This window comes from Erithacus rubecula (genome assembly GCF_903797595.1).
Source record: "Erithacus rubecula genome assembly, chromosome: 4".
Classification (NCBI taxonomy): Eukaryota; Metazoa; Chordata; class Aves; order Passeriformes; family Muscicapidae; genus Erithacus; species Erithacus rubecula.
Window position 1 is genome coordinate 26,747,798 of NC_136686.1, and position 27,949 is coordinate 26,775,746.

The following is a 27,949-nucleotide window of genomic DNA, read 5'->3' on the forward strand; positions in this document are numbered from 1 at the left end:
TGTTTGCCAGCTTTTAAATAAAACTCTACCTTGACCTGAAAACAACAAAAACATTAATGTGATGTGAATACCAGCTCAGTCTTTAAGTCTTCTACCGTACTTCTCTCTTTCTGCAGTTCTTGTCTCAGGTTTGTCACTTTCTGTTCTGCACCTTCCCGAAGGCTGGTTTCTTCATCATACTTTGATTTAAGATCTAATAAGAAGGAAGTGGAATAAATGATCCCTTTCACATATTGCACAAGTAAAGAAGAGAATCAGATCTCATGCTAATACACTTACCTACAATTTCAGTGGCCAGTTGTGCTGCTTTTTGCTCAAATAAGTCTTTCATTTGCTTAATGTTAAAATTTTCTACTTGGATCTCTTCTAGTTGCCGTTCTAATGATTCTATTTCCATAAAAAGAACAGTATTATTTTCTAGAAGAACTAGGACAATACAGTTCCTCATGCCCATAACTAACCATGAGAGATGAATATGTAATCCAAAATCCCTTAACATCCAATCATCTTAGCAAAGTGAACAACCTTACTGAAGTTAAGTATCTACAAGTATGACAACACTGTCACTAGCTGAGTATTCTGCAGGATTAAGTACATATTGGTTTTCACTGGTCACAAATAGCCCTTCAGATCACTGCATGATGTTGAACTCCAACCCCTGAACTGTAATTAAAAGCTTTAATCAGTATCAGTCAGATAGGTTATGTACAAAGAGGGAAAATTTTATTCTATGAGTGCCTCATGAAGAAAAACAGAGCAAAAATTATGGGTCTTCAAAACAAAAAAAGAATGCACCGCTTTCTTTGATAGCAATGAGCACAGAAAATCACTACATAAAACTATCAATAAAGAATGCTATAGTATATATATGACTGCTTGAATATATGAAATTATTTTAAAAGTTTTCAAAATATCTCATGAGAACTGCTTTCAGATTCAGAAGAACTGTTTTGCTTCTAAAAATTTCAAACCCTGAGCCCCTGGAACATTATCCCAGACCATTGCTTAATATAAATTGCTCTTAATAGGTCTTACAATGAAGTTTTTTTGCCAGTAATTGTAACATCAGCTTTCTAGCTCTTCAATTTACCAAAAGTGCTAATTTACCTAAAAGCTAAACCAAAATAAATTCCAAAGCAGTGCAGAAATTAATATAATAAAATGTTAGCCACCTGTAGACGTAGCTGTTGTCAATCCATCAGATTTAGAATCCTTAAGAAAACAGAATAAATGCACCATTAGATAGTAGGAATAAAAACTACTACTTTCAAAGTTCATCCATTTTTTGGAAAAGACAGGTAAATAAAGACTTCCATACTCAAATACTGCACAGCAGTATAAAAATATCTGATTTCAAACAGAAGACTGGAAAAGGCCAAGATGACTTTTCATTTCATATATTGCTACACGATTAAAGTCTCCACTCATAAGGCTCCAGTAACAATCCCCTCCTCCTCCCTTTTCTCAATATAGAAATCTGTCCTTAAAACAGAGGTTACAGACATCAAGTACATTCTGAGAGGGAGTTTTGTCAGAAAGCAATTTCTGAGGTTTGTAACTATCCTGCATCTAAGCAGCTCATAGTAATAAAAAAAGCAAGAGCTTCCTTTAGGGCACAACACACCACTGTTGGCCTTGCATTATTTTTTGAGCTCAGCTGGATACCTATGAAATGCCACTGCTGTTTTCCAAAAGTTCCTACAAGAAAGACTTCATAGCCTTTTCTCATAAAAGATGAAACACCACATTCAATTTACTTTCTTTAATAAACTGAGTTCTGAATAAGCTCAACAGAAGGAAAACTCTGAACTGAACTTGTAGTGAGTAGTATGGAAGAATTGTTATCTATTCTGACTTTGTTCTTTACATTATATATCTAGTTACATTGTGCAGAGATAACTAGCTTTGTTTTCAAGAACACGTCAATATTTAAATTACAGAACTAACTAAATCAGGCCACGTGCCTTACAAAAAAGGTTTTAATCTTCAATGTCAATGCTGACGATAAACCTGCTTCAAGTATTTTAAAGCAATTACTTGCTGCCGCTGCCCCTGCAATTTCTCTAGTTCTTTCTTCAGCTCTTCTGAATACCATCTCTCCTCCTGAGGGGGAAAACGATAACAAAGAAAAAAGAGATGGGGAGAGAGACTATAAATCTGGTTGCTTAAGACAGTGGAACACTTCAATTTGAAACAAAGAACCAAGTGCAAGTAAAATACATTTCCAACCTTCAGTGAAGCTTGCAAGTCTTGGACTTCTTGTCGGAGCAGTGATACTTCATCTCTGAATAAACATATCCACAGAGTGGAGAAAATGAATACACAGTGTTTATATTTTGTCAATTACACACAAGTTGTAATATGTATTAAGTAACTGAACTGATAGCCATGTGCTACATAAATATAACTTACATAATTAAAAATATTTATTTTTAGATTTTTTTTTTAAATCTGGTTTGGAACAAACTAGATTATTATCACTTTGCACATCACTTGAAAAATGCTGAACATATTAAATGGATAAGTAAAGAAATAGATATGAAAAAAAGTCTGATGAAAACAGAATGTAAATCTAAATCAGTGCATCAGCTCAATGACATGACTTTAGAATAACAAAGCTATGCATTGGAACATTTAACTGGTTTGCATGCCTTCGTACAAAAAGGACAGGTTTCTTCTCCTTCACTTCCCATATCATATAAAGGAACACTGCTAAGTGACAGCATGCTATCCTACTTCTGAAATATGCAGTTACATAATTGTTCATCCACACAGCAATTTGGTATGCCCCAAAGACATATTCACTTAATGGTCTGAATATTTAAAGCCTTAGAATTTCAAATTCTCAAATTTCATGCTCAAGCCTCCAGACACGCAAGAACCCAAGATCCAAGGCTATAACTGTTAGTAACTGACTTACACAGCACCCTTCAAAATTACAGGTCTCCTTACAGAGTTGCACAACTATACACACAAGGATAATGTTGCATTACTGAGATACTGATTACTGAGCCATTCAAAATCAAGAATACAAGGGTTGTTAAAATAATGCAAAAATACTCTTTCTTATTGCTTGTACAGTGGCAACATTAAGAGTTTCACAAAATATATACATGGAGGGTACCAGTGCCAACAAATCCTCTCAGTTTTATACCATACAATTTTATTGCTGCTGGTGTGCATTACCCCTCCTCCACAGATGTTCTTTCAGATTATTTCATACTTTGGAGAAAAGAAACCACAAAAAAAAACTTATTCCTTTGCTAACCTGGTGAGGAATAGATTCAATCTACATTAGCATATTAGCATCAGGTCAGGGTCATCAAGTAGTAAGTGAAACGTGCTTTTGAACCAGTGGAGCAAGAACTCCACGGGGGACCAATTTTAATAACAAAACAAACATGGGATATTATGAGATTTACTTTTTTCAGGGGAAAATTGTGTTATGTACATATTATTCTGCCTATGTGATACACTTACTGGAGGCTTGCAAATACAACTTTACTAAGGCAGGTGTAGCTGCATTCCAAAACATGTACGTTGGTTGTGAGTGGAGAAGAGGGAGCCACTTTCTCCTCAGTACCAGTAAATAAATGAACTAAGATTCAGATCTAAGAATATAAAGAAAAAAGAAGGTGGAACAGTAAACTATAGTGAAGGTGGTCTGAACATATACTAGATCTGCAATATGAAAGCTTTTAAGATGCTCTGGTCTTCACAACAGTTTTAAGGGTTTGAGTTGTATAAAGCTGGTTTGTAGTAGAGAGAAAGGTAGAGGAGAGGAGAAAGGAATAAGTTTGCAACATAAGGAGCCTTCTACAGTATTTGCCTTGATATCTGCAACAAAATTTTATTTGACCATTTTAAAATGAAACCTAAATTTAGTTTAACGAGTGGAAAATGTATGGGGGGAATTAGTGTAAGGTATCACTACAGGCACTGTAACTTTGCTTTTCTTCCTGTCATCCAAATCCTCACCAAATCTCCTTTTTTTGCTAGCTCTGTGACAATCCCTTCCTCTCCCAGCACATCTGAGCCTATGATCTGGAAAATCCTTAGTGCCTTTTCATTATGGTCCACTCTGTTTCCCACGTGTACCAGTACCTCCTCCCTAGTACTGAGTGCTGATGGCCTTGCTGAAACACACTGGGGGGGAATTACATTATATTTACTCTTGGAACTTACTCATCATAGTTTACTGGGGAGTGGGAGGAAGAGGAAACAGTGTCATTCCTAGTACTTAATTTTCCTATTGACTACATATGGAATTTCACCTCCCAGTCTTGGTCCTGAGAACTGCACATAAGCTTCACATATGGAGAGCAAGTGGAGTGGCTCCCTACTGCAGTCTGAAATAGTTCTCTAATATTCCAAGGAATCCAAGGCTTGGGAAAACAGATTTATGTTGAATAAGAGTTTTCTCAAGAAAGCATGCAAATTAGTAGCACTAAAGAATGCCACAATAATAGGAAAATATAGCTCATGTGTATACACAATGGCTCCCACCAGGCTCCTTTTATTCCATCAAAATTCCCTGACCTTCTCCACTTTTTCAATTATGCAAGAGAAAACAAAACTACTTGTCCCTAAACTGTCAATTTCACCAGCCAGCATCTGGCTGACTTTGGAAATTTGCAGGCATAAAAATAAGTATTTAATAAACTGTATAAACAAAACATTTATGACCAGTAATTTCCCCATGTGAATGCTATTATCCTACAAAAGTATCACTTCAGGTCTACGCTGAATCATTCTAAAAATACTTAAATGAGGCATAAAAAGAAGAAATATTCTTTATTGAATAAATGTGCATATCAGAAGCCCAATATGACTTCAATAGTACCCTGTTGCTTTATCCTGTATAAAGTACCAACTTTGATTTCTTTGATGCAGTATCTGAGAGAGAAGGCAGCTATCCACAAGGAAGGAGTCATCCAAGACTTCTGCTAATGCTGGCTCCTACTGGCTTGCCAGTTTTGCTCAGTACTGAGAAGATACAGATCTGAATTTGGGTAACAACTGAAACATGTTATCTTCCACACTCTTTTCTCACCAGAGCCACCTTCTCTTGAATTAGTTACATAAATATATGTATTTCTTTCAATGTAATTATATGTCATTTTGGGTCACATTTCTGTTTGTAACAAAATTTTTCAACTGTTTATTTCCCAGGATCAGCAGAAGCCACAGGTCTTGTGCTATGCATCTCTCTGCTGCTCACTCTGACTCTCCTGTGTACAAACAGGGGAGTCTGGGGGAGTGTGACATAACAGCACCATGGACTGCCATTTACAGCACAAAACAAGCACTGAACAGAAAAAGAATTAGCAGGAAGCAAGGGGGAACCTATGTAAATTTTACTCCCAAGAAAAACCTTCCCAAAGAAACTCGGACTACTCAGCTAAACACACTTCTAAATAAAGTTTCATATTATCAATTCCTGCTGCAAACTGCTCTCAAAAAAAACCACCAACCTGATATTCTTCCTAGGGATGTATGTAACAATATAGTTTTGACCAAAACAAATTAAATAAACTAGTTAAGATTTCTGAAGATCAGCACAGAGTTTCTGAAACACAGAAGGAGAATTATGGGCACACACAGAAACTTCTCATTTGCAAATAACTAGGTAATAAGGGAAGCTATTCAGGCAAATACTGATATTTAATTACCCAGTAAGTACCCTAATTAACTAGGGACAAAACTGGGTTTCTTCTCTATCTTTAGGGGTGTCCTCTCCACTCTCAAATGATGATATTTCAGGTCTATGTCAGAAATTAGGAGAAACCCATATTTTTTCTGTCGCACTTGTAAAAATCATTCTGATCTGTAATGCTGCATTGTCTGCTGAAGCAGAAACAGGTGGCTTAATATCATAAACACAGGTATCTGATCCTCACTTACTGTCAGATCAGTATCAGACAACATAATTTACAAGCTGCCTTTCAATTCTAATTGGAAATGAGACATGAACATTTAAATACTTGACTGCATAATTTCAAATTAATAAAGCCTTCAGTGTAACTAGAAGCAGCTCCACACCAGCACAAAAGCACATGCACAAGTGAGTACTGTTTCACCTTTCTGGAGACAGATGACCTTCCCCTCCATGAGTTGAATCAATGCCAGAATTATGAACTGCTTCATAGTGCTTGAACAGCTCCTCCGCTGATCCATGAGACTTCATACAGAGAGGACAAATAAAGCCCTATTACAAAAAGGAAAAACAAACAAACAAAAAAATTTCAGACATATTTCTTTTCCATCCTGTTTTTATACAGAACTGTAAGTTTTCTTTGCACATTTAAGGAGTAAATGCAATTGTGAAGACTCATACTAATTTGTTCATGCACTAGTAACAGTTTTTGCAATGAGAAAGTTAGAAAATGCCTGCAAAAAGCATATTCCATTATTCAGTGAGGTTTTTTCTCCAATAGCATTACATACTAGCAACAAAATTTTATTTAGCAAAATAAAAAGGACTATTCTGCAGTTTCTTCCTCCCTGCCCCAACAAAACAATTTTCCATATAACTTTTCACAGTATCACATTCTTATTCCAAATAGAAGTAGCGTCTGGAGTTTGGTCTTTAAAAAGGAGATATAAAGACCCACTCTAAAGCACAGTCATTAATAAACTTTAATAAACATAAATAAAACATATTGAAACTACTGATTTTAATACGGGCCAGACAACTAGGAATCACTTTTTACCTTTCATATAATTAATTGGTAAATGCCATTCAGATAAATACCACATTAAAAAAAACAGATCTCTACAGCCCTAAGAATCAGAAATCATCCATTTTCCTTCTAGCATATGTACTACAAGCTTACCAGAGCAGAAATTTAGCAGATCAATGCCCTTGTTCTACCCACTAGCCCACAGATGAAAACAGTAAGGGTTATGTTCCTTCTTTATGTATCTCTAAACATTTGTGGAGTGTCCAAGCTGCCACTCAGCAGAAGTACCATCCACCTAATTTTCCACAGTTTATTACATCTGGTGTTGACTGCTGGACTTTACACTGGCTCCTCACTCCTGTGGTTATCATGGCAACTCTGAGCCCAACTCCCAACTACACTTCAGCCTATAATGCAACATAGCAGCACCACTGAGACAGTAAGAGGTCAAGACCTCATCTCACATTAAAGACTACCTGTAATTCCAAGCAGTGCAAAAGACCTTGGGTAAGTATGCTGCCTGTCTTTAATTTTTGCAAGGCTCCCTGTTCCTTGAATTCATTTCAAATATGCATTTTTACATTTATATATTATCCTTAAGTTTATTATGCCATTATGAACTGTAGTGTACTCCAATATTAAACCAAGGTTCTCCAGCATCCAAGATAAGAGCTCTCCTCTAAATGGCATTATCACACTTCCCCTAACACAGGCTCACATATGACTTATGAAGGACACATGAAGAGTTTTGACACTTTTCTGCCCTTAACTTTGCATTTGGATGCTAACAGACAAGACACAACACTTTAAATATTAGCAAAAAGTGAGCATATTGAATGCATATGTTGACAACCAGAAAAAGCACTCATTAAGTTGGTATTCATAGCATTTTGTTTCATGAGTCACTAAGAATTCAACATTTACATGGTTTTAACCCAGGAAAACTACCATGTTCAGCTACTCAAATGTACCAAAACTCTAAACAGAGCCTTCGTAACTTCTGTTATTTATTTAGTGTTTCAGAAAATTAATTCCTAAATAGAGTCACTTGTCAAGTCCACCATGTATCACATGGAAAATTAGTTTTCACAACTAGACCAAAAAAAAACCCAAAAAAAACCATGTACTGTACTGCAATAAACAGGCATTTAACCTTAACAACCATTTATTATTTGCAGAGTTAATCAGCAGTTTCACTCCAGATTAAACCAATTTAACCAATATGTAAGCATTATATAAGCAATACATAAGTAATATATATAAGATGTAAGTAATACATATATAAAATATAAGTATAAGAAATTCTGTTTAGCTACCAGGTTCCCAGTAATGTTTATCTGATGCAATTAGAATAGGATGCCAGCAAGAGTCTCTCTGAATGCAAGAACCAGAGAGAGCTGCCTGGCACACAAAAAATGTTAATGAACCATAGGGGGGGTAACAAATTATGGGATTGGGGTTTTTCCTAGTAAGCTTTATACAGAAAGCAGTTTCATACAATGATAATGCAACAGCATCCTTTTGGGGTGAAACTCTACTAAGCAGTTCTCAGTGTTGTGCTTAGTTTCCCAGTGATGGGAAGGTCTGCTGCTCATAGAGAAAAGTATGTATTCCTCAGAGCTCCAGTAATCACATCTAGAAAGAATGAGTGTAGAAAATTGCTATGGCCTCTCCTTTCTTTTGCCCTTTATCTCTTTTCATTTAAACAACAAAATCTGTTCCTTTGCTTGGGGTTTTATTGGATTTTTTTGGGTTTGGTTTTTTTTGGGTTTTTTGTGGTTTTATTGTGTTTAGGGTTTGTTCTGTGCAAATAGGAGCCCTAGAGAAGAGGAAAGAATAGATTACATGTGCAATTAGGCCAGGGGAACAGCAACCATTCATCTCAATTATGGGGCAAAGCCAGCCAAGATTTCCCAGGCAAGCAGGGAGGTAGATTTGAAGGCAAGGTCCACAAGGACAAGGGGCCAGAGGCAGAGCAGAGCTGCTGAGCAAAGGGAATGTGCTGCAGTTGTGAGCCTGCAAGGGTGGATGGGAGCTCTGGGGTGGCAAGCATACTGTCATTGGCAGAGGGGAGAAACGTGGACAAAACCTCCTCCTCCTCTTCTCAGAAACTGCCTTCCTCTCATGCAAGCAGGGGATAAAGAGTGCATCACTCACCAGCCACAGGCTCTCCACCAGCACAGTCTTGATCATGGCTGGCCTCAGTTTTGGGGGACCTGGCACTGTTGGAGTCAGCTCTCACATGCAGCCTTAATCTAATGCAGCTTTTGCTAGAGGTCTGACACACAGGCTCCAGCAGAGTGAGCCATCACCCTTCAGCAGCAAGGTGACCTCGCCATGGGAAATGTCACCTCTCCTGTGCAGAGGTGGACAAGAACACCAGCTCCTAAAGATGCAGGCAACTACCACTCATACATCAGAGCCTCAAACTGCACGAACCCAGGAAGCAGCTGCACCTCACAGACTGATAATATCCAATGTTGACTCTGACTCAGAAGCACTAATTCAGTTCTCTTTACAGTAGGAAAACCAGAACCATCAGGATCTTCCCGGCAGCAGGCAGTAACAGGCAGAAGAGTATGTTCCCTGGATTTGTTACTATCAGCCCTGGTGACAATCTTGTTTGGGAAATTGGGTTGGTGGATCACTAATCTTATCTCTTAAAAAAAAAATACAATTAAATACAGCCAAATAAAAAATATCTCTCAGTATCATCTTGAGATGAACTTTGTAAATATGTTCAAAAGTGTATTTTACTATTGCAAAAACAAATATGTAAGAAGAGGAGAAGAAACCTGATGATCTGAGATGCTTAAATTTAGTGAACATTTCTGTCAGCTTGCAGGAATTTATATCAGGTCCAACATATTCCTGCATCAGGACCACACCAGTCTTGGACAAAAAGGAGACTGTGTAGCTACAACCAAGAGATGTAATAGTGATCATCACAGCTTCAGGGAGGAGCTGAGGCATCCTTCCCTGTAAGCCAGCACCTGGATACCTTAACTAACAGACTCCTTCACAGAAGAAGCAAGTATGAGAGTATCTTGAATTTTGGTTGGTTTCCTTTTAACGTGTGCTATGGGATTACTTTGCATAAACCACAGCCATAGAGAAGCAAAAGGTATTTCACATTCTTCATTTAATAAAAGTGAAGACAGCACTTAGAGCCCCTTCAATGCTGCATCGTAACTCATGATTCCCTGGCTGATGTTTCTAGTTGGGTTTTATCTTCCACTTTACATAGGAAGAAAAGAACTTAAAAGAAGTTGAATGGTTATTACTTAGGCTTGTTTTTATGCCTTCTCACCAAGAAATGACAATTTATTGAATGCAAAGATTTCTGCAGATACCTGTCAGTTTCACAGAAAATAGAAAATAAACCACAACTACATGTTCTACTTTTTATCAAGAAAGAGTTCTTGAGATCACCACATAGTTTCTGAAGCATTGCACAGAAAGAACAGTAAAATAAAAAAAGGCATTCAAACCAAACCCAATACACAGGCACAAAAACCAGCTAGGAGACAGCACACAATGTAAAGCTGAAAACAGCCCCTGACCCAATAGTCCAGACATTTCAACAATGAGTGAGACGCTAAACTTCAAATCCCAATTTTCTGATCCCAAGTGAAATGTTCCTCTTTCAGGAGGCCCAGAAGCCATGCCAAGCATCAAGCACTACCAGAGCACCATGCTGTTTGCAGTGGGACAGGCCTTTCTCAGTGCAAAGACTCCAAAACACATGGGTTTCACTCACAACAGAACAGAAAATGCTACAAAGAAGTTTTGTAGGAAAGCATCTTGCCTCAGCCTGAGTTATAATGACAAATTTCACCAAAGATCTCAGACTCCATGAAAGCACCAGATGCTTTTATACCTACTTTCTCAAGACAGATTTACAAATAAGCCCAAAAAACTACTTTCCCCCTTTAACAGTTGAGATTTATTTTCAGGCTTGATAAAGTTAAGCTTCTCAGTGCTCTATATCTTTAAAGCCATTCAAGGTAAATTATTTATTTCTGGTAACATTAATATTTGTATGAATCATTAAGACAGCATTCCTTGGGAGGTATGCCAGGATACTAAAAGCAACACTAAAAGGAAACTCACTACAAAAACTAGTGTGGGGTTTGGGGGGTTTTTGTACTAAAATAATTTACAGAGCTATCAACTATTGGAAGAACTTTGCCCTAAAACATTGAAATGCAGGGCACAGACCCACAGACAGACAAGTGCACAACCAGACCAACTGCAGGCTACCACAGAGTCCTCCTAATCCTCACATGATTTTAAACTGGATGCAGAAATAGTTTCTGCAACAGGAAAATGAATGTGTAGGACTGAATGGTTTCTGGGTTTCTGTCTTCTCCTTCCATTACTCTGTAGGACTAAGGGTAAGGCGGTTGTCTGTGTAAAGAAGTATTTTGAAAATTTCAGCCTTTTCAGAATATTGTCTTACTTTTAATGATTTTTCTTCATCAGCTGAAGGCTACCAACTTAGGTTTAAAAAACACCCAACATTTACACATAGATGTCTACCCCCCAGTCAATACCAATGAAGAGCTATTCAACAGTGAATGGAGCAAGAAACTAGTAATCTGACTGAACAAATGTGTATACCTTAGGTAGGGTCAGCATAACAACTCCCAGGGCTCCATTATCAGTAACTGCAGCCTGAGACACCTACATATAAATGCATTCAATCTCTCTTCTTGTAACAACTGCTCTCCTTTTGCCCTGAGCTTTAATGAAATGGTCTTTTACAGCTAATATGAAATCTTGCCTTAATTAGTTAATGAGTGAGAGCACAGTTACTTCACTCAAGGTTGCTTTTTCACAAATTAAAAGTGGAGTTACAGGCAGACAGATACCTCTTGCAGGTCAGTCCCACAGACAAAACAGTTTTTACAGGATGGAATCCAGATGTGCTCAGGTCCTTAGAATCCAAGAAATAAGGCACCTTATTTAAGTTTTAAAGTCACAGCCATAGCAATTCAGCTTCCTTAGCACCTTCCAGCAATATCTAATGATAGTGTAGTCAATCCCATTTTAACACTGCATAGAATTGAATAAGTGGTCCCATTTAGGGTGCTATGATTGCTGCTGATCTAAAGCTTTGTGTGGTAGAAAGCCACATAGCACAAATAGCTTCATTTACTAATACAAACAAAGCTTCTGCAACACCTTTATATTTTTATTGCAGCACTTACATCATGAGTCAAGCTTAGAGAATCATGTAACTTCACTGCTTCATTGTTTTCCATTCTTGGAAAATATTTAAGAACTGTGGTAAACAACAAAAAAAAAATCTAACTAAAAAAAAGCCTCCATCCCACAGAATCATTTCAGGATAGCTGACACTTTTACCATATAGAAAACATTCATGACTATTCTACCACATACATGCTATAGGACACCTTAGCCCAAACCAAAAACCAGAATGCACTTTAACATGCTTGGCATTCACATGACTAGGCTTTAAGTTTAAATAGATTTTAATATCTAAGTTTCACCATTGACCTTCCTTAAATACCAGGCCAGCACCCCAACTACAGCCTGTTTCCAGTGAGCTGCATGGACAAGAATCCAACAGCAGTGATTGAAGCCAGGGCTGTAACACCTTCTGGCCATGACGTATGTTTGCCCATCTCTCAGAATCCAGACTTACATCAGCAGCTCTCACACAGCTGTTTTCATACAAAAAGCTGTATGCTGTGAATAAAGTTCAGCATGTTTAGAAAACTGAAAGTAAGTTTACCATTCATGTTTCTTCCACTGCAAGTGAACCTCTACAATTTTCCTTAATACAAGATACACATCTTCACCAGCACTCAAACAGTAAGTCCAAACTAAAACCCAGATATTCTCCAGTTACACAGTGATTTAGAGTCTGAAACATTTTACATGATGGAAGATCAGAAACTATATATTTAGGGCCAGCAGAGGGGAACATAAGTGATATTTCAGAGCTGAAAGATATGTCAAGTAGTGTCTAGATTGTATTTTCCAAATATATATCAAAGCAATTAACTGTATCCTCAGGAAGTTCTCAGAAGCAGATTAAACAGTCTGCCGAGACAGCAAGGGCAAGACTACATTTCATAATTTATTTCAGTAGGTTTACATATTGATTTAAAAAATAATGACATATTTTAAGTTAAAGAATAAATAAATTAGGTCACTTATTTTATATATTGCTAAAAGGAAAATACAGTTGACATTTTTCATGTCTTTGACCAGATAAAGCTCTTTCCTCTGTGTTTATGTAAGAAGTAAGATGACAGTGGCTTTCAGATAACATCTCTATTTAATCATTAGAAAAGTAGGTAAAAAGGTCACGTTGAGTATAATTAAGACCTGCAGTCCATTCCAATTTTACAAGTATTTAAATTTCTGGACAAAGAGAGCAAAGGTGCAGAATTTGTCCTAGAAAAGAAGCTGGATTCTTCCTGAGAAGAATAGAACAAACATAATTTCTGGTTCAGTTCTCTTATGTTTTTACTGCTATTGATGAGTAAGACTAAAATTGTCACAACCTACAAAACCACAGTTTTGTCAAGAATTAGAAACCCTAATCCCATGTGATCTCTATTTCTTAAAGAAAAGTCATATTCCATGCCCAAGTCAACTCAAACCAGTATCTCTAATTCTTCATTCTCTTAATACTGTTCAGATGTTGAAGGAAATTAATATACTAATGTAACTCCATCAATAATTTTTGCTCCTGTGCAAAGCAGGCAAGTACTGTTGAGGTGAAAGCAGGCACCACAACCTAATTTGAAAAGCAACTGAAAGAGAATAAAAAATCAGCTTTAAAGCATTGACATGATGTTCTGTGCAGTAACAGTCTACAACACTCCAAGGGCATGCATAAAAACAGAAGATTCACTCAACTACATCTACAATAAGAGACCGGTAGGGAAAAAAACATAAAGAATGTGGTCTTTTTAAAGACTGACTTAAAAACCACACATTTTTGCACAACTACTATGCCAATTTACATTCTCTGCAATTCTGCTATGAAAAGCTTATTCAGAAAACATCAAGGTCATCTTGCTTGTATTAGCCAAGAAACACATTCTTACTAAACGTCTAGAAATTTATGAAGATTACCCAAAAGAACTGGCTGAAAATTGTCTTAGATTTAGCCCACTTGGTAGATAAGACAATAGATAATAACAGCCACTATATTCTAAATGCTGCAGGGGTACCATTCAGTGGTTCCTTTGGATGCCTCAGATAAAAACAGGACAGGAAGTCTCAAACTATGCCTCTATACTGACTCACTGTTTAGATATTCTGAATGTCCAACAGAGACTGTCAGGAAATGCAGAACACAGTTTAGAAATGTATCATTCCTTCAATAAAAAGAAAATAAAACAGAAGCCACCACACAGCTTTTGTTAGTGACCTCACTGTACACATGAAAGTGGGGGAACAATATTTGGGAACTTGGAGACGTGTGTGACTTTCATACAGCATTTGTTTGGTTAAGCTGGCTATACATGGACAGATATTTGCCAACATTTTGGTGGTTTTTCCTCAAGCTGAATAAGCCATTATATTTTAAAGCAAGGCTTCATTACAGCTTGGGGGGCAGGGGAAGTATTACACTGACATTTTCACCCGTTATCCTGTTTCAATCCCTAGTTTGAAAAAGAGGGCAGAGAGAGCTGTTCAAAATGGCCAGAAATCAGGCTGCAGGCAAGTGGCAAAGAACCTTTCCCACAACAGGAGCTGTGCACAACACTGCAGGTGTGAATGCTTGTGACTGAAAAACAAAGACCAACTCTCACTGCATGGAGGACAGGGAGGAAGGAAGAGCAAGGAGAATAGAAGGGCACTTGCTAAAATTTCCATCAGCTGATAGGTGTATCAGTGGAAGAAGAGTTAGCAAAGAAACTACAGGTAAAATCTAAAGCAGGTATTAAGGCTTTTGTTAACCAAGTAACAGTTTTTCAGGTCTCACAAAGTGTAACCAAACACTGGTCTTGCAACACATCCTATCTCCTTGTTTAAGTCGAATTCACTAGCAAAAATTCTGAATTCACAAACTTCTTCAGCAATGTTTTCAACAAAAGGTATTTGAACTCTTCCCAATACTATGTACTATGCACAAGCAATACCACTAAACATTAAGGGTTGAAATGAGGCAAAGGGAGCAATGTTTCATATGACTGCTACATAAGATGACATGAACAACATTTTATCATTGTTATAGCCCATCCCAGAAACGGCAGAGATAGAATGAGGTGTGACAGCCTGGCTATGCTGCTGTTTCAATGTGTTTCCTACAAATCCAAACTATTCTTTTCCATCAGAAAACCATCAGCTTGCTTGTTGACTTCTCAGTAGTCAAACATTTAAAACTTTTCATACTAGTATTGACTACAGTTATTAACATAATTCCCCACTTTTTCAATGCTTCTAGGCATATATGTATCTTCTCATATAATAAAAGATCAAACTGAAAAAAACCCCACACACATTTGCTTTCTTTTTTTCTCACCTCTTACAGATATTTACCGAACCACAGTACAAAGAAACAGCTTCAACAAGAAACAGCAACAGCTAGAAACAAGTGAATTTGTATTTCAAGTGCCACACTTAATACATAGCTTTATCAAGTTAAAAGCTGTAAACAGATCTTGACCAGTAAAAAGAACTGACCAAGGAACTGACAAAAGGTAGGTGGAAAAACAAAAAGTCAAAGTGGTCAAGTCCCTGCAGTCAGCTCCATAAAATATGCTAAACACAATCAGCTTAAATAAAACAGTAACTTCTTCAGGCAATCAAACCCCAATCTAGTGTCACCATCACATCAGGAATACCACAGCTTATTCGAGTACAGCATGTGCATTGTGACCAGATAATAACAAAAGTAAGAAGTTTACTTGACCACAACAGAGCACTGCTGACAGCCTCTGCTTCAACAAGAGGCAGTAAGGAGTCCATCCAAAGCCATACTCAAGCTGCCTTGGCTCTCAGGAGGTCCCACACCACTCCAAGACAGCAGCACAGGTCAGTCTTACCACAGATCCTTCTCACTTTAGCAGATAACTTCACACTCGAAATGACACCTCAGGCTATCTCTAGAATAAACAATGTATTGATTCTTTCCATCCTTTTTGAGAATAGCATCCAACAATTTGAAGTCTTCTCTTCCAAAATACAGTACAAATACACATCAAGTATAAAGAAAAAAGCATTATCTAGCAAATGTAACAATAAACCCAACAAAATCACAACACACACATATCCTAGAATAAATCCTCAGATTTCAAATTGCAACAAGAGTAACATTGGCAGAAGCAATGCAAAACTTCACCTCTACACAAACCCATTTAGTGAGCACAGCAATCTGCCTGCTCCCAGAAGTCCAATCTACTCTCTCAAGGTTTGCAGAAATAAGAATCAGATTGCCTTGTGCAGCTGGAGGCTGTTGACTTCCAGAATCCAAATTCTTCTAGCTCTTGAGTATAAAGCCATGCATTTTGTTTTAAGTGTGTAGTCTTACACTGAACAACCAGAAGAATTTAGAAATGCACAATTTACATCTATTTACTGAAACAGCCTTTGCATTTTCTTGGGGGCATAAAATATCCAGTCAGATTACCTATAAAAAATAAGTTTTTCTAATTATTCTTACAATGTTGCTGCAATACATATGCTCTTGTGTTCAAAAGCAGAAGTTTCTGAGATTTTTATATCACTGCCCTCTGTTGTCTTTACCCAATGTACGAACGGGCACTAGAAATCTGCTGTTAAAAAAAGTTAGCTAATAAGAGCTCTAAATGTTTATTTTCACAAAGAATGTGCCTGATCCAACACCATGTTTATCATGATACTGAGTCTGATGTGAAGAAAATCAAATAAGGAAACAGTCTTATTTATAAGAAAATCAAGCAAAAGCTGTTGAAAATGCAAACCAGAAAACTAGACATGAATTAATTATTCTGCTGAATCTATGCTTTGTAATCAAGCACGAGATCAAGCAGCATTTAAGCAAGGATTTAAAAGTAACAATTTAAAAGGCTGACACCAGGAAAACATGTAGTTCATTTAAAGCAGCCCATCACCAAAGCTATTTAAACAAAATAAACAAGACCCACACTAACAGCTGCGAGGTCGTGAAGCTCCTGTCTTCCTTCTGTCCCAGTATGCTCACTCTGGTAATGTTCAGATAGATCAGTGGGAGTTACACACACTTTCATACACAATGGACAGATGAAGCCCTGTGAAATATATATTTGTTTTTAAGAAACTAATAAAGACAAAAAAATGTAGAGCTGGAATCAAAAATTTGAATTCTTACACTGAAAGCTTTCTAGAATCACCAAAAATTTCCTTTTGGAGAGAGAACTTTTACAAACCATACCAACACCACAGAAAAGGCAAGAAGGAAGAGTTATTAAGAACACAAAAATAAATCTAAAACATGCCTTAAAAACTAGGACAATGCTGTATGCTACATGTTTTCCTTACACTCTTGGTGCCCCTTCATGTGACAGAGGAACAAACTGCATAACAAATAGTGAATGGAGCATTACAAGGCATTACAGCACATCCATCACAAGGTTTCCCATAAGGGTGTTCAGATGCTTCAGAAAAAGAGGGAGTAGTGGTGCAGTGAGATTGCAGAAATGCCTCTATAAATCAATAAGCAAGTTTGCAGGAGAGGCTGAGGCAAACCTGTCTGGTTAACACAGTTACACTACACTAAGGAAAGCATTATCTCACTGCAGCATCATCTCATTGGTAGACTCAGAGCAAGCCTGGAATATTTAGCAACCCTGTACTGCAAAGAGTTGAACTGGGACTCAAGCTGCAAAGGTAAGAGAAACTCAAATGTTTCCTTCTCGGGCACAGTGAATAAAAGGCCTGTGACTTGAAGAGTCAGCATGGTCACAGACAGAACACGAGCAAATTTTTACCTCTTCTTGAGCAGTCTGAATTCAGATTTTCCCACTGCTTCTGTTTCATACTACAATTCTCAAAAATCAGGATTTATTTTAACCAGGCTTGAGAAGAAAGGAAGCATACAAAGCTGCACAGATTTAATAATTAGTCTCTACTTGAATCTTTCAACAATACTAATTAGAAAATGTAGCCAAGAAAACTTGAGTGAAAACAAGTTAATGGACTTCTGACTGCATAATAATGAAGAACCAGGTAGGAATACCATGATAAAACAAACAGTAAACATTCTGCAGAGACCAACTATGGTGCTCCTGAAGAGAAGTTCCAGGAGAGACAAGACCTCAGGTAAGCTGTGAGGGAAAAGGAAGGCTAACAGATTCAAGTAGTGTTGCATGTGAATGTGAAACCTATCATCAGGTTCAAAGCTCAGTTTTAAATAGACTTTGAAATTCTATGCTAAGGATAACACCCAATGCAAGAAATGATGGAATTATGGACAGCTAAAAGATACTTTTTTTTATGTAACACATGCATATCAAGAGTGACAAGACAGCCTTTGGTCTGTTCCAGTTTTGACTCAGTAGAAAGAACAGCCAATGGGGCAAAAGTGCAGGCACACCACCACACTGAAAGCTCATCCCATGCCAAGAAAATACTGAGGTACCTTATGGCACCCACAAGCTGTACAGTCAGTGATGGTGCACTCATGTTAACAGAATTGTGTAATTTCAGTCAAACTTTGGAAAGAAGTAATCATCTCATTGAATGTTTTTATGCCTTAATCAACTACAAAAGTTGATTTTAATCTGCAATTTAAGAATATTTATTTGCTTCAGGGATTGTTAAATACGCACACAGAACAGATTTGGACTCTAAAACATGTGACATGTAGAACATACAGAAAATATTAAGGAATGTCTGACTACATTGACTGCAATAAGGCTTCAAGAAAGAAGAAAAGCACAGGATTTTAAACAGCACAGTAAGTTTCTTTTATATTTTATCATAGCACATACAGGAGTATTTGAATCATCATACACTTTACTCAGTATAAGAAAGGGCACTTTGCTCCTTTCGATGTTGTAATAGGGGTAATTAACCTTGCACTGTGTTTGTATGTTAAGCTCAAAACATTTTTAAGGTAAGTAATCAGGCTACATTAGCACAAACAAGTTTCAACAGCCAGTGAAATCAGTTTGTATTTTTCAGAGTTAATGTCAGACAACACTGTAAATACAAAGACATTGCAATATGGGATTGCAGCGAGAATAACTTATTCTGCTGATTAAGTATGGCATATAGTATATGAAAAACTGATAGGATTTATACTCCAACACCAAATAAAATCCAATATATTTGATTTTTCACAAGAAGGAAGAGGTTTCCAGTATACATTACAGCTAAGCAGAAGCAAGGTGAAACTGGAGTACAAGCATGATAAAACGTCAATCCTTGGTTTTTGCAGCTCTCATAAAAGATTTATTAACAAGGAGTCTTAAGCTTACATCTCATTGCTTTTAATTTTAATAATTCATCTCTAGAACTACAGGAAGAATTGCTTGTGACCATTTGGATAGATAAGCCTAATTAAGAGTTACATATAAATATGGCCTAGTCTCCCTTTATTATTTAAATAGCAAACAATTTTTAGAATGACATTTGCAAGTATTTGTTTAATACAGCTGATATTTAGGAAGGGCATGAAAAGTTATTGCAACAGCTCCATGGATCAGAGAAACAGCATCCAAGATTTCAGAGAGCACAGTACCTCTGAGGAGCCTTCATTGTTCACGTCCACGGCATTTCCAGGTGTGGCAGATGAATCTGAATCCGAACTCTGAGACCCACCTCTACCTGGAGTCTGAAATAAATGGGGAAGACAAAAATGAAAGTCTACATTTTCATACTTAATAAATACTTAATAAAGCACAGTACATATCCTATACAAAGGCCTCTCTTCTACTTATTGGAATACAGAGGTATTTTCCCTCCACAAGAAGTTAACAGGCTGACAAGCAATTATATAATTTTCAGCACAATACTTCAACAAAAGCCTATACCCAACACTCTCCATTCATAAAAAACCAAGCAGATACCAAAAGCAAAGGCCAGGATTTTAAACCACTTCCTCTCATGAATGCTCACCACAATACAAAAACTAAAGCCTGCCCTTGTATCACTCTTGGTGACATTAAATTAGGCCGCTGTATCCTACAGGAAAACAGTAGAAATTACAATCTGAAAAGTTTCATTAGTAGTCAACTAGTATCATGCTACTTTCTTAATAACTTGTCCACATTCTGGACAAGCTCTTATACATATGAAAGATGGAAAATTAAAGTTTGACCATCCTGTTGATTCAACAAGCACACAAGCAGGTACACTGCCTTGATTTGGAAAAGAATAAAAATAATAATCAACCCTGTGGTAAAGTTAAAACACGCTAATCAGTAAGACAACCTATATAAAGATATACTTCTATGAATATGCTGAAAATCAAAACAACAGTAATAATTTGTAACTACAGACATATAAAATAAGCACTTTTAAATACTATAGGATGCAAAATCTGGGTAGATGGATTGTATCTTATAGTCCTTATTTAACTATAACTTTGATTTAAATTTGATTTAACTTCTCTTACTCATCTCCAGAATGTCACTGCTTAACTGATGGCAGAGTAAGCATTCTCAAAACAAACACCATTAAAAAATTATCTCAATGTGTATATGCAATCCTAGTTTCAACAGAGAACAAAAAGCTCATTATCTAGTTCCAGTATGACAATCTCAAATGGATAAAGTAATGCTACTGCTGTATTTTAGTCCATCTGGAAATACTTGTAACTCTATAAAGGATTTTATAATTTAATATAAGAGGATAAAGATAAAGAACTTAAATATATAGACTGAAATCTACAGAGAGAGGGACAGAGTTTTACTTTCTTGATCTTGGTGCCTCCAAAATCTTATTTGGAGAAGAGTTTTCTTGCTCAAATAGATCTTTTTATTGAAAACAAATCAGTTATATAACCTCTTATAAGATATCTGCAGCACACATTATTCCCATTCTTTGAATATTAAGTATATTTTCCTGCTTTGTTTTAAGAAGAATGTTCTATTTTCAACTTTCACAGATAAAAAGATAACAAAAGATAGCAAAAATAACAAAGATAACAAAGATGAAGATAACAAAGATAACGGCCTTTTACTGTTTATCAAATCTATCAAATATGTTGTTAACAGGTCAAGTGTGCTGATTAAATACCCAGTGAAATACATTTTAGTTTTGGAAAGGCTCTGCAGACTGGCCAAAGGGAAATGAGAAGGAGTGAAGCTAAGCTATGGGGGCTGGTAACAGTGAGAGAAGACAACCACGTCTCCTCACTCCAGCCTTCTTGAGGTCACCAGTTAAGTGTTGAACGTACTCTGGTTTTCCTATACCATGTCTTTTTCATGTTAGCTGTATTTCTAAAGAAAATATGAATGCCATTTGCTTCTAGTACAGCATATAAAAACAACAGGCAAGACAATGCAAGCTCTGCAAGTTAATAATAGGAGGGGCAAAAAAGGGTGTAAGCAGGGATACTGTACACGTGCAAAATACGCCAAAGTGAAGGCATCGGTACTTCTTCCCAGGGTGACTGACCAGACACTAAACAATGGACATCCCAGCATGGACCACAGGTACACACTCTTCAGGTTTCCACATGACATCAAACTGGGAGGACCAGCTGATACACTCAAGGACAGAGCTGCCACCCAGAGGGACCTAGAAATGCCAGGAGAAACAGGCCAAGGGGAACCCTGTGCAATACAAAAGGGACAAATGCCAAGTCCTGTGCCAGGGAAGAAAAATTCCTGGCAGTAACACAGGTCTCTCTGCTGAAAAGGACCAAGGCCTTGTGTCAGCCAGCAAGCTGAACAGGAGCCCACAGTGTGCCCTGTCTGCAGAGACGGCAGCCAGAAGCCTGGATTGTGTTAACAAGGAGCCCAGACAACTGATCAAGGGAAGCGATTGTTCCCCACTGGCCAGCACCCAGTGGACCATGTCAAGATACTGCTCTTCCAGTCCAGGGACAACACTGACAAACCAGTGCAAGTTTAGCAAAAGGCAACCAACACATCTGGGGATGAAGCATCTGACCTGTGGGAGCAGCTGAGGGAACAGGCTGGCAGCCTGGAAGTAGAGACAGCTTTGGCAGTGCCAAAAGCAGCCACACCACCACTCATGAACAGGCCATCACAGGAAGCCAAGTGGTCTAAGCAGCACACAGTGGGAAGACCAGACACAAAAACTGAAATGAGAGATTCCTACTGGATATAAAGAAGAGCTTTTCTAGTGTGAGATAGGCCTGAGCAACCTGCTCTTGACCTCCAAGTTGATCCTGTTCACTCCTCAGACTAGAGAATTCCTGAGCTCCCTTCCTGCCCCAATTGTTCTGTAGCCTAAGAAGTGCTGCCCACAGAAAGACACATCCCACAGGACAGCTTTGAAATACAAGTTAAGTAACTCCCTTAATGAATATGTGGATTGTGTTCAACTGACAGTCCGATAAATACTATGTAAAACAAATTGTAAGTTGTAGCCAGGTTTCCCAGGAAAGAATTTTTTCCCATTTAGAATGTTCCAGTGGCACTAAGAGATGGTCCAACAGTTACTTTAGACAAGCAGCATCTACCTTCACTTTTGCAATATCTGAGCATACACTTTCAGCACACCTAATGAATCATTTCATCCCAAACCCAAGAATCTTCTGCAACAATTAACACAATATTTTCTTCACCTATGCGGTAATTCCTTATACAACACTACTGTACATTGTTATTTGCCCATTCCATTCAGCCTAGAGTTGACTCCATTTTGCAATGAGATTTGCATATTAAGTTCTGCTAGTTCTAGCACTACAAATTTGAGATTATTACAGCCTCCAGGATGCAAGCTCTTCTGTTATTACTCCACTGTACACTGCTATTACTCCATGGTTGCTCAAAGTACTTGCTTTATGAAACACATCAGACATTCTATAATCACACTAATAAGCACTGGATGGAATGTCTTACTGCATGCACTGTAAGACAGAAATTATTGCAGTACCTGGCAACATCCTTCTAAATCTTTCAAATATCAATGTGTGCTCTTGAAATGAGAAAGCATAGTTCCAAACTAGGTTTAGAAAGCTTAGTACAAATGGTGACATTTTCTGGTGAACGCCATGCACGGGAAAGAAGAGAGGGAATGAAGAAGGTCATTAAGTAACTTTCGAGTTCTAGTCTATAGTATCCATTTGAAAATATACAGAGTAGCAAGAAAAATTAAACAAAAACCTGGAAGAATGTTAAGGAGGCCAAGATCAAAAATGAAATTAATTTATCTTTCAGGGTTGCAATGTAATTTAAATATCCTTCACCATCCAAATAAAGAATGGGGTATTGGGAATGTCTTTTTCAAATTGATCATTGCATCATCAAACTGGTTCACACACACAGTTATGTTGTGCACACATACCACTGTGGTATCACAGTCTGCTAAAAAAAGAATCACAACACATCGAACAATCTGGATTTGTGATCTACAAAAGAACTGAGAATGATGTTCTTTGTTTTGAGATGGCCTATACAGGGGAGCAAATAAACAACTTACTAATCCCAGAGAAAAAGAAAATTTCCACACAGGCTTCTGTGTATATACAATTACAAAATTAACATTTGACATCTGAAGGCATATCCAGAGTTGAAAGACTAATGCAAAGCTAGTCTCTGATCCAGCATAATTCCCTCCTAGTTGTCAATTACTGTTTACTTTGCAGAGAAGACTATGTTTCTAATGCTAGCCCTAGAATTGTAGAAGTAATATTGTAAACTTCATAATGCATTCTCTGTGTTTTCTCAAGAGTGCAAGCTAATATAAAGAAATACCAGTAACGGCAAAAAGGATGATAATGATTGCAGCTAGTTTTCCAAAAAGGAATTGAAAATTATATAATGAATGAGTTGAGTTAATGTTTTAAGAGGAGGGAGTATAAATACGGACCACTACTGTGTCGTTTTTGCATAGTCTTTTATCTGTCTACAGCTACATTCCTTTCAGTCAGAACACTCTTTTCAGCAATTTTAAATTCAGAATAAATTTAAATTTCTGAAAAAAAATACGTAAAGTCTTGAGAAAATGTGAAAAAATATAGTAGATTAAGCAGTTTTTCCAGCACAGATTTAAATACTACTACTCAGGTTACTACTACAACCATAAAAAGGTCCTGAAGCAACAAACAAAACAAAAATGAGAAGGTAAGAGGGCCAAAGCCCTTGTTGCCAAAGAACTCTCTGCTAGGAACAGGGTATTTTGCCATACAGAACAGTAACACCATTTACTTCTAATGTGACTCTGTAAAATGAAATGACTCCTGACTTCAAAGGGCATAGAACTTTTCTTTCTTTCCCATGCCATCAGTTTCACACAAGCACACTCTGTGCCCAGGAAGAGGTGCACATGCTCCCTTTGACTCCTGAGGAGAAGGCAGAGGCACCGCTGCAGTTCAGCATCTATCCAAGTAAATATGCTACCTGGCAAGCCTAAATGTGAAAAGTGTAAGTCAGGCACGAGATGCAATGATTTCAGACAAGTAAATATCTCTGTGCCTGAGCCTGGAGTAAGAGAAAAGGTGACTGTACTACTGGAGCTACAGAAATACCTGCAAAACCCTGTTATCCTCCAGATACTAGGATCTCAAGACCAAAAACTCAAGCGTTAGTTAGAAACAGAAAGCAATAGAAGAGCACAGAGAGCACCCAAACACAGCACAGCAGCCAATAGTTGTAGACATTCGGTTAAAGATAAAAAACTGAGACAAAAACTAATGTAAATAGTAGTCACACTGGTTCAATAGATGAGCTGTCCAGTAAAAAATTATGAGCAATGGGAATAAGGCTCAAAAGGAAGTCAAAGCAATCAGTTTTCTACTAGCTGAAAATAAATGCCTCCTCCTTGCAAATGTAAGAAATAAGCTCTGCTTTCACAGGCCAGAGGCATCTGCCACTGTCCCACTAGAAGATTAATAATGGAGAGATGACACAACGCCCACAAAGGGCATCAAAGTTGAACACAATAAAGAAAAGACTGCTCTCCAAGGAATCCACTGACAAAAATCAAACTATTTGAGCAGGAAAGTTGTGTCTCGTTCATTTCACACAGAGATGCCTTTTGGGGAAAATTGCCTTTTTCTAGATCAGCATGATGAACAATGCATGAAACCAGGAAGCAACAACAACGTACAAAAGGGGTTTTATGGTGCAAACACACAAAACAGGTGGATCCCTGAGATGTCATGCTGAAAACACACATAAAATTTCAAAACTTGTAAATAATTTAGGAGCTTGTAGGGAAAGGATGTCAAATAAGGAACTAGTTGAAAACCTCAAAAACTAAATAGGTAATGTTCAGTATATAATACTTTCTACCTTGAAAATATGTCGTTCAAAGCCACAGTGAAGATACTTTTAAAAACAGAAATTACAACTGCAGAAAAAATAAAAAGGTGGTCAAGGTACATAAGTAATATAAGAAAGAAACATCTGATGTTTTGAATCTTCAGGAATCAGAAACTATAAACCATATCTTTGTAGCTGTTGTCTGCCTCCTCTGCAGCTTGTCAGCCAGCTGAGTTACAACAAAATAAATACAATAAATAATTCCTTTTTCAAAAAGCATACTTTTGTAATTCAAGTTATATTATCATTAATTACTAGCTCTCTGGCTAGAAAGGGTGGCATCACCTACAACCATATAAAAAACCAAATAGATGTGTAAGAAGCTATGCTTCAGTGACAGAAAGGCAGGGTTTTTTTGCCAGCTATGCAAATGATGGACAATAAAAAGGTCAAGAGGAGGTTCCTCACTTTTCAAATTACTGCATGAGACATGAAAAATGTTAATAACTATGCTCTTTATTAAAATATCTGACATAAACCTAAGGTTCATTTTTAATACTAAAGGGCAGCAGAACTATTTTTCACAGTTTGCCAAGTGACTTTTCACACCTGCTGGAGTGCAAGTTTAAATGGTACACACGTGCAAGGTTGTGCATGCAACCTTGTTTTTACAAAACGCCTGAAGCCCCTTTTAGTATGAGGTGAATTTTTCAAAAACATAGTTATTTTCAGCAATTAAAAGGTTAACACCTTCAAAAATCTTGGCATTTCTTTATTTAATTTTTAGACAGGAAGAAGTCTGTTTCACTTTCTTGACAATAGCTCTCCTGTAATTTTCAGGAGCAACTGGAGAACAACCATTTGTTCAATCTTCTAGGAAAAGGCATCTGTTTCTCCCACAGAAACTTCTGACTTTAGATTTTTATAAGATGTGTTTAACTGAATCCCTACTTAGGGGCAAATATCCTTTGGCACTGTATGAAGCTTTTTCCTCTCTCACAGAAGCCTTCCTTGATGGCCTAGTATTTCTCAGAATCAATAAACGCCCAGTTAACTGCTGCCAATATTTAATTAGGTCTGAACTAAGTTTCCCTGCTTGTTAGCAGGGCTTCCCATTAAGCTTCAGGAAGGAAGTTCCTCCTTGTAAACACGAAGCTCCAAATAGACCAAGATTCTTCACCTGCTCGGGGTCTACGACCGAAAAATAATCTGAGGTATGTTTTACAGTGAAAAAGTTGGTGCTATGCTTACTTTATTTCCCCTAACTCTCATTCTTGTAGCAACGCTTCTTTGCATGGCAGATAAGGAGAGCAAGCCAGCGTTTCCAATAAAACACTCTTTGGCAGAGGTGTTACACAGACAGCACGCTTTGGAAGCAACAGCAGACAAAACGGGGAGGGCAGCTGGTCCTCTCTCTACCCGTGAGCGCCTCCTGCGTGACAGCGGGACCGCTCTCTGGCGGTGCGGGATCTGGAGCGCTGCCTGCCCACCGCCGCCGTGACTCAACCCTTCTCGGCGATCCCCCGCCGTGCCGGCCGCACGGAGCCGGGACCGCGCCGCCACCGGGACCGCGCCGGCGCCTCCCGGCAGCCGCCACCCGAGCCGCAGGCCAACCGCAGGGCGCCTTACACCGGCGCGGGGATCCGGGCAAGCGACAAGCGTTTCATAAATGGGTGTCACAACTTGGCTTTCCAAGCCCGGCAGAGCTGCCGGAAAAGCCGGTTCCTAAAACACGGGAGGCGGCCGGACGGTGGCTGCCGGGCTGGCTCTCGGCGCTGGGAGCCTGCCGCCTGCCAGCCCCCGAGGAAATTAGCGCAGGTCCCGGCGGCGGCTCTCCGCAGGCCGGGCATCCCTCTATGCTGCCCTATGCGCGGGCGCCCGCAGCCGCGGCGACGGGCGCAGGCGGCGGGCGGAGACGCCGCCGCGCTACGGCAAGCAGCCACGCCGGCCAGGGCCGCCCCTCGTCCCTCCGACAGGCCCGGCCGCGGCACCGCCCGCCGCCAGCACCTCCGCCCAGCCCGGGGAACGACACCGCCCCCAGCCGGGACAGCGGGCTCGGCCCGGCCCGTCCCGTCCCGTCGGGGCTCGGGCCGTCCCCCGCGGGAGGGCGGGGGCGGACAAACTCCCGGCCTCCGGGGCCGCGACGGCCCTAAGCCGTACCCGGCGCCGCAAGACGGGCCGGACGGGGACGGTGGCTCCGGCGCCGCCGCGGGGAGCGCAGCCCCGAGGCCGGCCGGCACCAGGAAGCGGCACCGGCACGCCGCCGGCACGGCACGCCGCCCTCGCCGCTGGGGCGGGTCTCGCTGCCTTACCCGCTGCAGAATCCGCCTGAACATGGTGGCAGAGCGCGGATGCCGCCGGGCGGCCGCGGCCAGACCGAAGGGAAGCCGCGGGGCCCCGCGCAGCGCCGCCCCCGCCCCGCAGGAGCCCGGTGCGGCCCGCTCGCCCCGTGACAGCCGCCGCGGCCGGGGAGGCGGGACAGGCCCGCGCTCCGCCCCGGGGAGGGCGGGTTCCGCGGGGAAGGGGCTGTGGCCACGGCCGGGCGCGGGGAGAAGGAAGCAGGGGAGGCAGGATGGGGCAGAGGTGCGGGGCGCGCCGGGCCGGCGGGGGCTGCTCCCGGGACGGGAGGCAGTCTGCGCCCCCATCGCCCCTCAGGAACCCGGGCCCGGCCCCTTGCCGCCGCTCTCGGGCTGTCCCTGCGCTGTGCCCGCGGGCTCCGCCGCCCGACAGGCGTTCCTGGCCGCAGCGGGGAAGGAACGGAGGGCGGCGGTGTCTCTGCCCCTCGGCCCTCCTGCCCTCGGGGGCTGCCCCAGGCTCCCGACAGCTGCGGGCCCCTTGCTGTTGGCACCAGTCTGAGAGAAGGAAAAGGAGCTTGCAGCTCAGGGCTCGCTGATGGAGGCAAAGCGCAAATGCAGC

At 39.6% G+C, this 27,949-nt stretch overlaps 1 protein-coding gene across 5 annotated transcripts in view; it reads right to left on the reverse strand.

Moving 5' to 3' along the window:
* The window catches only part of EEA1 (early endosome antigen 1), a 64,408-nt gene extending 36,895 nt beyond the window's left edge, over positions 1-27,513 (reverse strand). For 2 of the 5 annotated variants that reach the window (XM_079304846.1, XM_079304849.1), the window contains exons 1-9: positions 27,346-27,513; positions 19,375-19,467; positions 16,799-16,921; positions 6,081-6,208; positions 2,230-2,284; positions 2,038-2,103; positions 1,173-1,212; positions 280-387; positions 72-193 (exon numbers count right to left, since the gene is read on the reverse strand). In XM_079304846.1, coding sequence (XP_079160972.1) covers positions 72-193; positions 280-387; positions 1,173-1,212; positions 2,038-2,103; positions 2,230-2,284; positions 6,081-6,208; positions 16,799-16,921; positions 19,375-19,467; positions 27,346-27,369 — 759 coding nt within the window. In that variant the 5' untranslated portion in view covers positions 27,370-27,513. Of the gene's footprint in view, positions 1-71; positions 194-279; positions 388-1,172; positions 1,213-1,964; positions 2,104-2,229; positions 2,285-6,080; positions 6,209-16,798; positions 16,922-19,374; positions 19,468-27,345 lie in introns of those variants that run through there. The other 3 variants (XM_079304848.1, XM_079304847.1, XM_079304850.1) reach the window with 3 other exon arrangements.
* Between the last annotated feature and the right edge of the window lie 436 nt (positions 27,514-27,949).